This window comes from Microtus ochrogaster, chromosome 8 (assembly GCF_000317375.1).
Source record: "Microtus ochrogaster isolate Prairie Vole_2 chromosome 8, MicOch1.0, whole genome shotgun sequence".
Classification (NCBI taxonomy): Eukaryota; Metazoa; Chordata; class Mammalia; order Rodentia; family Cricetidae; genus Microtus; species Microtus ochrogaster.
The window spans coordinates 15,340,651-15,351,291 of record NC_022015.1 but is presented as its reverse complement, the minus strand read 5'-3'; the positions used below and the strand labels follow the sequence as shown (position 1 = coordinate 15,351,291).

At 39.4% G+C, this 10,641-nt stretch overlaps 1 protein-coding gene across 1 annotated transcript in view; it reads left to right on the top strand.

The window, feature by feature from the left end:
* The window catches only part of LOC101981541 (ATP-binding cassette sub-family A member 3-like), a 109,559-nt gene that overhangs the window by 72,232 nt on the left and 26,686 nt on the right, over nt 1-10,641 (top strand). Inside the window, exons 20-22 of the mRNA XM_005351177.3 lie at nt 3,495-3,747; nt 3,887-4,091; nt 6,195-6,417. Coding sequence (XP_005351234.1) covers nt 3,495-3,747; nt 3,887-4,091; nt 6,195-6,417 — 681 coding nt within the window. The remainder of the gene's footprint in view (nt 1-3,494; nt 3,748-3,886; nt 4,092-6,194; nt 6,418-10,641) is intronic.

Below are 10,641 nucleotides of genomic sequence, written 5' to 3'. Positions count from 1 at the left end.
ATTGTAGTGGGGCGATCTGATCTCGGTGTTGCGCGCGGTCCCTGCAGCCTGCTTCTGCTGCTGGGATGGTTCCCGCCGCCAGCAGCCTGTGTCCTCTGCTGTCGCTCCGGTCCCAGCCGGTCCCAGCCGGTCCCCACCGGCCGTGGTAGGCATCCTCCGGCCGCGTTCCGCCGCCCAGTGTTCCGACCGCATTTCGCCGCCCGGTGTTCCGGCCGCGTTCCGCCGCCCGGTGTTCCGACCGCATTCCGCAACCACACTACTTTTTTTTTCTTTTAAATGTTTACTTAATATTTTTTGGCTCTCTGAGGTCTTTTGCACTTCCAAATTATTTTTTATTTGTTTCTGTGAAGAGCGACAATGGTGGTATTCTGATGAGGACTTCATAGAATCTCTAGATTGCTTTGGCAAGACAGCCATTTTTACAATGGTGGTGGTCATTCCAACCCATGAATAAGGGAGACTGTGATGGTCAGCGTTGCTTTTCGGTTGAACAGAATCTGGACTCACTTAGAGACAAGCACCCAGGCACACCTGGGAGGGATTACTTAGCTTCCACATAAGCACATGAGGGGTTGTGTTAAATTAATTGAGGCAGAAAGACCCATACTAAAGTATGTGGCACCACTTCCTGGGCTTGGGCCTGGTCTGCATACAAAGGAGGTAGGCAGTCTAGTGCCAGCATTCATCAGGCTCCTGCCTGACTGCGCACATGGTGTCATCAGCACTTGGGCTCTGACTTCCCCTCTATGGTGGACCGCCCTTGGACTCTGAGCCAGAATGAACCCATTCCGTCTTCAGTTATGTCCAGGGTGTTTGTCACCACAGCAGGGAATAGCGAGGCAGGGGTATTTCTATCCGATACTGTTTCCCTGAAATTTGCTGTTGAGGGTTTTCATTTTTCCTGTCTAGGTCTTTTACTTCCTTTGCTAAATTAATGTCATGGTATTTTGTAGGCAGTTGTGAAGGGACTATCTCCCAGGTCCCTTTCTTGGTGTGTGTGTAACTGGTATTTAGGAAGGCCACCGCTTTTGCTTCTTTTTATTGAGTGTTAACCTTGTACTTTCCCACTTTGTTAAGTACCTATCAACTCTGTTAGTTCTCTGTCAAAGTCAGTATTGTCTTGCATAAAATCATATGATTTGCAAATAAAAACATTTTGACTTATTTTCCTGTCTGTATTCTTTTTTATTTGTTTGCCTTATTGTTCTAACTAAGACTTCCAGAACTATATTTAACAAGAATGAAGAACGTTAACATCCTGGTCTTGTTCCTGATTTTAAAAGCAAAAATACTTTGAGATTTGCCAAAATAATTTGGCAATATATCTGTTTATCCTGGTTAGTTTTTCCTTAATTTGACACAAGCTAGAGTAATCTGGGAAGAGGGAATATCAGTTGAGAAAATGTCTCTGTAAGATTAGTCTGTGGGCAGGGCAAGCCTGGGAAGCATCTTCTTGATTAATGGTTGAAACTGGAGGGCTCAGCTCACTGTAAGTGGTACCACCTCTGAGCTGTTTAAGAAAACCATGAGGAGTAAACAAACCATTAAACAGTGTTCCTCTGTGCTCTGCCATGAGTTCCTGACCTGATTTCCCTTAGTAATGGAACTGTGACCTGAGAGTCTTAAGGTGGAAATAACCCTTTTCTTCCACAAGCTGCTCTTGGTCATAGTGTTTTATGACAGAAACAGACACCTACCTAGGACACTGTTGTATGTAGCTTTAGTTATGTTTAGAGATGCTCCATCAATTCCTAGTTTCTTCAGGACTTCTAATGTGAGGAGTTGTTGAGTTCTGTCAATAAGTCTCTTCTGCATCTATTAAGGTGATCATGAACCCTAGAGTCCACACTGGATTTTGTAAAAGGCCTTTTCTACATCTATTGATACAATCATGATATCTGTAGTTGTGACTGTGATAAATTGGGTCGTGATATATGGACCATACTAACTTGATCCCTATGAGTAATCTTGTTAATGCAATCCAGCCTGGCAGTACTTTGTTGAGAGCTTTTGCATCTATGTTCATCAGAAAATTTGGTATATAATTTTATTTCTTTTTGTTGTATATTTTTGGGTTTTGGATAATAGTGGATTCATAAAATCAGTTGCAAGCATTATTTCCTTTTCTATCTAATGGAATAATTTGAATAGTATTGGTATTAGTTCTCTGAAGATGTGGTAGAATTCTGCAGTGAATTGCTCTGGTCCTGATACATTTTTCCCCCTTAGGAAAGTTTTAATTACTACTTTAGTCAGTCTCTTTGCTTGTTACAAATCTGTTTAAATTGTTTATTTTAACTTGATTTAACTTTGAAAGGTTTTATGTGTTTTGAGATTCATCCATTTTAATTTTTTTTCAATTTTCCAAGCAAGTGAAACATGAGTTTTTTTAAGTTAAGTCTGATTTTCTGAGTTTTTTTGTATGTGTTAAACTGTCTCCTTTTTCATTTTTAAGTTTATTATTTTCGTCTTCTTTCTTTTTCTTTTGGATAATTTTACTAATGGTTCCCTCCTCTTTCTTTTTTTTCTATCAGTTGAAGATCTAAAAATTATTTTTAGTTTTGAGGGCATAGGTAATAGCCTTGGCTCATAGTTTTACAAGTTTGGTTTAATATGAAGCTTACTTTTAGGAACTTCTCTTTTTTAGAGCTTAGATTCTTACTTTGGGGTGGTTTGGGAAGATTTGTAGTTCTTAATTTGTGTCTTCTTAGATTCATGGGATCTCTAAAAGTTCTTATAAATTCATAGCTTTTTTTTTAACTTTTTACTATAATTCTTAGCACTCTTTGTTTTTCTACAAGGATGGGACAAGAAGAGTTGTATGGATTTTTGAACTTAATCATCTGAGTTTTTTTCCCTCTTAAATATTTACAATCCCAAGTAACAGTAACTCTCTGTTCCTTCATATAGACTTATGTTTTTACTTAGCTTTCATATTCTCTGAGAAAGAGTTTGATTTTCTATGAGGTAATTTGTAAAAGCCAGAAGCAGGAGTACTTATAAACATTTTCATGTAGAAACGGAAAGATTTGAAAGGAAGGAAGAAATTTGAGAGTGTTAATATCACTAGCCTGTGTTTTTTCATTTTCATTTTTCTTTAGTTAAATTAAGCTAAAAGGCATAAAATTTGTGTGGCCGAGGGATGGATTTTTGGGGTACATGACCAAGATGTTCTGAGGCTGCTGTGAAGCACCAGACAAGTAAACTATTGGGCTATTTCTCTTTAAAACACACCTGGTTGCCAAGTGTGGTGATGCACATCTTTGATCCTAGCACTTGGGAGGCAGAGGCAGGTAGATCCCTGAGTTCAAGGCCAGCCTGGTCTACAGAGAGAGTTTCTAGGCAGCCTGGGCTACTCAGAGGAACCCTGTCTCAAAAGACAAAAAGCAAAATCAAAACAAAACAAAAAAATGCACCCCCACAAAAAAATAACCATGTAGTCAGTGATATTTATTGCAGTTGATCTCATGACCACTATTATCTCCTCCTTCCAGGTGATGTCCAGGGCTACTTGCTGAAAAATAAAAAATGCATTTATTCATGCATCATTGCATTCTCCCTCACCGTTACCAGAGACAAGAAGGAGTTTACGTTCTGGTTCAACAACGAGGCGTACCATTCACCGTCACTATCCTTGTCAGTTTTAGACAATATTATATTTATGTCTCTCTCTGGCTCGGATGCCACCATTACTGTCTCCAACAAGCCTCAGCCTCAACGTGTCACTGAGAACAAATATGAAGAGACGTATGTATGTTTTTCTAGTCTGGGATTTGTTAAATTGATCCTTTTCTTCCTGTCTTACCATGTTTGTAATGAAGTGCTATTGTTAGCAATCAATATTATCATCATACCATTGTGTGTCCTTTATGTATTCTTTTTGTAGGTCTACTTTGATACTTCAGATAGTCTTTAACTTGTTGTTTGGGATGAGTATTTTCACCAGTGGCTTTTCCCTTATGACAGTGACTGAGCGAGTTAGTAAAGCAAAGCACATCCAGTTTGTGAGTGGGGTCTACACCTTTAATTTTTGGCTCTCAGCTCTGCTATGGGATCTCATCATCCATTTTGTTGCCTGTGCTCTACTGCTGGTGAGTGTTTCATGTACTGTCTTGAGGGTCACCTCTCATATACTGTAGACATCGTCTACTTGTCTGACATTTACTAAAATGTAAATGTCTTCAGGAAAGGATAAAATGGTTTGACTAATCAATCAAGTCAGAGAATCCATTGGGGAATATTTCTCAGAGCAAAAAGAAAATCTTCTTTTTATATTTCTTTTAGTGAAAACATTCTCTGCTGAAACAGCTAACTTCTGACATAGTTGAGCACCAACATGTTCTGCCTTCAAAGCTGTTTTCTGTGGAGGAATGTGTCCCAGCAGACTGCTGGTTCCTGAGCAAATACTACAGATCTTGTCCTTTTCCCAGTGCTTCTCATTTGCTGGATTATACAAGAGATATTTGGACTCAGCTCTTGAAGGTTTCCTTTAGAAACTTTTAGATTATGTCATGTACCATTCAAATTGTGTGTGTGTGTGTGTGTGTGTGTGTGTGCACTCACATATGTGTAAAACTTTTGCTTTGAAGACTACAGGTAATAGAATAGAAGTTGAATGTAAGTCTTCCAGAAGCAAGACCAGGAGAAAAATTTTGGTCTGTTTGCATTTGTTACTTTCTCTTGCTTTTCCCCATCTGGTGCCCTCGCCACAGCCACATTTATATGGCTAAAGGAAAAGTGAGCTTCCATACTCAAAGTTAAAGAGAACCCATTCATTTCTCTGTATAGCAAAAGGATATTAAAATCATAATGGCTCTGTGGTAATTTCATTTTACTGTATGACTCCATAAAGAATTGAAACATAGAAAAGTTGTTGGTGTTGGTCCATTCTTGTAGCTATTTCTGAAACACATAACAAGATACCACTCACTGTAGCAATCCCATTCATGCCCACTTCTCTATGTAACCATTCTTATTAACTGGAGAACTATGTCAAATACATGTGTTCTAAGCTTATTATGGAAAAATTGATATGTGGAGCACGTTGAGGTAGGTATATGTGTCCATTTTTACATTTTCTCTTAGTTTTGGACCAATTGATCTTCTGGTATTCCTTCTGATTCTTTATGGATTCATTCAGCAAAACGAAATTACCACAGAGCCATCATGGTTTTAATGTCCTTCAGAGTCTTAAGCCATTCCTCTGGCAGCTGATAGCACAGGGTCGTCTCCCTCATCCAGTCAGAAACTGCTGACAGGAGCTGTGCTACAGCCACACTCTGATCCCTAGTCTTGGCAAGGGCTGCCCTCTCCCTCCTTCCCCACCAAGTACCTTGAGGAACTTCCCTCAGATTCTTGTTTTTCCACTCATTCCTCATAATGTTGACTCCATAAAACTTTTTTAAGGATTGAAATCTCAGATTATTTCCTCCACACTTCAGTTTACTGGGAAGTAACTGAAAAGTTGTTTAAAGAATTTGCCCTCTGCATAGAAATAATAATGATGAAAAAACTAGCAAAACCCCACACCCTAAAGTAGAAAATATGGTCTTAATAACTCTGAAATTTGAGGATCCCCCCAAAAAAACCTGTGAGGAATTAAAAAACAAATTGCACATGTGGAATCTGTAATTACAACTTTTGTAAAAGGAAAACTCCAAGATGAATTGTTTTATTTAAAATATCTATTTAATGCCTAAGGCACAAAGGCTATCAATTATAAACCAACATCTCCAAGAGGCTGATTAAAATAATTCTAAATTCATTTGTGAAGCAAGCTTCCCATTGACTTATAAAACCTTATAATGATAAGAAAATTTAAGCTAGCATAATTAACATAACCAACACAAGAACATCATTATTTTAATAATAGTGAATGTTGCAATCCTTTAGTATTACAAGGTAGATCCTTTAGTGTTAACCTTAACAAAAGGAAGCCAATAAAAAGAAGGAAAGAAATAAAGGAAGATTTCTACAAAGTGAACTGAGTGAGTTTCTTTATTGCTTAACCAATGAAATCAACAGATTGATATGACACTCCCACATCAAGCCCTTACTTCCAGCAGCTCCTTGCCTCCTTGTCAGCCAAAAAGTTGAGGAGCCTCTCCCTAAAGTACCTGCCACTTGTTATCGCCATGAAACTCGGCAATGTAGACAGAAGCTAACACACGTCATTTGCTTTGTGTCCATCTCAGCTGGTGTTCCTAATCACTGATGTGGACATACTGTTGGAGAAATACCATTTCCTGGACACGATGCTCATCCTCATGCTCTTTGGATGGTCTGCCATCCCCTTCATCTACCTGCTGAGCTTCTGGTACAATACTAGCACCGGCGCCTATATCAAGATCTTCGTCTTCAACCACTGTTTAGGGTTTATGAGTATAATTGTAGATGCTGTGGTAAACATCATCCCAGGTAAGGGATTCACAAACTTCCTTTCTTTCAGGAGCTTCTTATAAGTAAAGAAAAATGACGTTCAGGAAAAGCAGCACTACACAGTTCTTTTGTTCTGGGTTTCTGAGGAAAATAAATTAGTTAATAAGCCTTATTAAGTGCCTTTAATATTATAACATGAGATTGAGTGAAACAAAAGGCCACATTGAGCCGCTAATATCATAAATTAATCACCTTTTTAAGGCTTTGTTTTCTTGGCCTTCCTCTTTGATTGTGACACTCAAGAACTGGCAGGATGATGATCACAAATAGGGACACTGGAGACTGAAGGCTGCTGCCGCCCCTTCTCCAAAGCACAGCATAAATATCCATGTGTCGAGTTACATAGCAATATGTGCTGGAGAAACCAGGAGAAAGAAGCTTCTAACAAACCCCCTGCCATCAAGTCGTGTCCTCTCACCGGATCTTTGGTTATTTGAGACTGCTTTAATATTTATGGTGTTACTTTTCAAGGGATGCTACTAAAGGCAAATGAAGGAATTTGTTCTTTAATTTGTAGAAGTTATTCTTCAGTCTCATTCCCCAAATTAGTCACATGGCTATCAATTATCCTCTGTAGTATTTCTTATTTCTTTTTTTTTTTTTTTGGAGACAGGGTTTCTCTGTGGTTTTGGAGCCTGTCCTGGAACTAGCTCTTGTAGACCAGGCTGGTCTCGAACTCACAGAGATCTGCCTGCCTCTGCCTCCCAAGTGCTGGGATTAAAGGCGTGTGCCACCACCGCCCGGCCAGTATTTCTTATTTCTGCTATAACAAATTACCGCTAATGTACAATTTATATTGCTTTAAATAAGTGCCCTTAAATAAACACAACTACATATTACCTGTCCCATAAACCTGCCTGACATTTGGGAATCAGGAAGTAAGTCAAGAATGACTGATTTGAAATGGATTCTATTATTTGATAGATCATCATTGCTGTTTATAACTTCATTTTTGTAAGTTTGCTAAACAGTAGATTTAGAGAAAAGAACTATTTACATAACTGAAAAAGCAGGAAGAATACAAAATACCCTTCAGTCATCTTGAAATCAGTATCTGAGTGTGCAGAGCCTCTTACATGTTCACCTAAAATAAGAGTTTATTCAGCAGTAACTCTGAGCAGATGTAGGGACATCTCCTCTCAGGAATCTTTAGAGACATTCAGAAGTTTCACATGGAAATAAAAGAGCTAGTCAATGCATGGAGAATGACTTCCTAATGTTCAATCCTAAAGAGCACATCAGTATCACATTCCCTCCTCCCAAGACTCAGGGATCATGCCAGGAGAGTGGGCAGAAAGATTGTAAGAGCCAGAAGCTGTGGATGACTACAAGAAAACTGTTTTCTGGACACATCGGGGCAGTTGCAAAGCAAATGAGACAGCATTTGCAAGTGCTGGGCAACTTAAACCATATAAAAATCCATCTATTGGCAGTTGATAGGTACTGGGAGAGGAAGAGTCAGTTTTCTTTAAGGGCACAGCCTCTAGTGTCTTCTAGTGAGTATATCTAAGAGTATATATGCAGTATAAACTGCTTGAACGGTTAAAAATGAGAGAGAAAGAGAGAGAGAGAGACAGACAGACAGACAGACAGACAGAGACAGACAGACAGAGGGACAGACAGAGAAACAGAGAGAGAGAGAGAGAGAGAGAGAGAGAGAGAGAGAGAGCAAGGTTCTGTGCTTAAGAAAGAAGAGAAAGGCCCTGGTAGTGGTGGCACACACTTTAATTCCAGCACTCTGGAGGCAGAGGCAGTCAGGCCTCTGTGAGTTTAGGGCCAGCTTGGTCTACAGAGCAAGTTCCAGGACAGGCTCCAAAACTACACAGAAACCTGTCTCAGAGAGACAGAGAGGTAGGGAGAATTGGGAGGAGGGAGGGTGTAAATATGATAAAATACACTGTGTAGAATTTTCAAAGAATTAAAAATGAGAAAAAACTCATGGGAATATCTCAATGACTTCATGGAGGATTTTTAGAAACTGTACTTACCTTTTTCTGTTTGAAAATTGTACCATAAGATGGAGGTAATAAAGTACTGGGAATATTTAGATAGGAAGTTTGGAAAAATAGCTGCATATTGAACAACAAATGCCCCATCTTCTCCTCAAAATATCATCAAGAAAATACAACAGAAACCATCAAAACTGACTCTGACCAAGCTCTACAAAGTGTCAAACATTTATTGGAAATGATTGACTACTGGATCAATATTGAAGCAGTGTAAGATATTAGGGAAGATTAATGGCATGCCTGCATGTCTTGCCTACCCCTTTGTCAGCTTGATGGCAGTCTTGAAGTCTTGAAGGAGTTCATGCTACCAATATGGAACCCAATCTTTGACTATTGGAAAAGAAGCAGGCTTTCTACATTTGTATGTTGGTCCATTCTGCCCTAAGCAGGGGTTGCTCAGAGAACTGTCTCTCTGCTTTACTTAGCTCACAATCCAGCTGTTATGGGAAATAGTGTACGACTTAGTAGGATTGTAGATTATGAAATGACTCTTCAATGTTTGGAAGATGACATTACAGTTAAGATAGAAAACAGACTGTCCAAGGGCAGGAACAACAACAAACCCCCAAACATGGAAATTATATCATTCAAAGGCATTCATGTATATAATATAATTTACATCACTTACAGAATACACTAATAGCCCTTTTAAAGCTATGGAAGTAGATTAGTAAACATTTTGAAAGAATAAGGGATCGGTGGGAGTGCGGGAAGGAAAGTGTAGATGACTAAGGTACATTATATACATGTATAAAATATGATATTAAGCCATCATTTTGAATAATTAATGAAATATGATCATATATAGAGAAAAATCACAAGAAATTCATAGGAAAGTGACTGTAGCTAGGGAAAGCTCAGTCAATTCCAGGCTGAAAGAGTAACACACAAGCCTCAGCTTATTTCTCTACATCTGCAACAAACAATCTAAAATTAACTTAAAGAAATTTAACTCATCATGGGATCTAAAGAAAATATTTCAGAAAACTCTAAGGAGACAAAAAGCTTGTGCACTAAAAACTGTGAAACATCACTGAAAACAAAGGAAATGCAAAGATGCCCAGTTTACAGTTTGACTGTATCAACAATGCTAAGATCCTACCCAAACTGACAGATACACCCAGCACAGTCCCCAGGAAGATTCCAACAGCATTGATTTTCACAGAAATGAGCATGCTCCAGACTCCTGTGGAAGCTCAGTGGAACAACGGTGGGCTTCTCGCAGCTCTGCCATCAAAACTTGCTGTGAATGCGCAGCACTTCAGGTGGGATGGTCTTGGTGCAATAACAAATGCATAAGTTGTGTACGGATAATATGATGAATGCACCGGAAAGCCCAGACATTAAAAAAAACCTCCTCACTTATAGGGTCTCTTGATTTGCAACAAGACTCCAAGATCATCCAATGGAATAGAGTCTTTGATAAATAGTGCCCTCCCTCCCCCCTTGAAAATGAGAGACTACACCCAGAGAAGTGAAGTTGAAACCTGTGTTACACCATTGACAAAAGTGAGCTCAGTGGTCTATATTTCAGAGTTGGAACATAAAGCTAGGAAAGAAATCAGTACTAAGTCTCTCTGAGCTTGGCAAAGGAATCTTAGATGTGACACCAGAAGTACAGGCTGTGGAGGAAAAGGTGTGTGAATTGACCATCGCCCAAATGAAACCCTTTGAGCATCAAGTGTTTCCCATGAAACATACGTGAATGCCAACTATATGAGATATTCGGCAGCACTAGATATTAGAAAATGAAATTTAAAGCTACAGTGGAATGTCAGAGGGCGGCACAAATTCTCCGTATGAACCATGGCAAGACCTGCAGTGCATCCCTGGCCTTTGCAAGTGCAGAGTGGAGAATCTCGTGGAGCAGATCCAACAAGAAGGCCATGCTGTTGTGATTGGTACATGGTGTGATTTGTTGGCATCTTGCTCTGTCTGGTTAATACTTGGCCACAGAAAGTGGCATGCTTACTCAGGGATAAATAATTTTTTTATATAAATTTATTTATTTATTAAAGATTTCTGTCTCTTCCCTGCCACCCAATTCCCTCCCCCTCGCCCAATCAAGTCCCCCTCCCTTGTCAGCCCAAAAAGCAATTAGGGTTCCCTGCCCTGTGGGAAGTCCAAGGAACCCCCACCTCCATCCAGGTCTAGTAAGTTGAGCATCCAAACTGCCTAGGCTCCCACAAAGCCA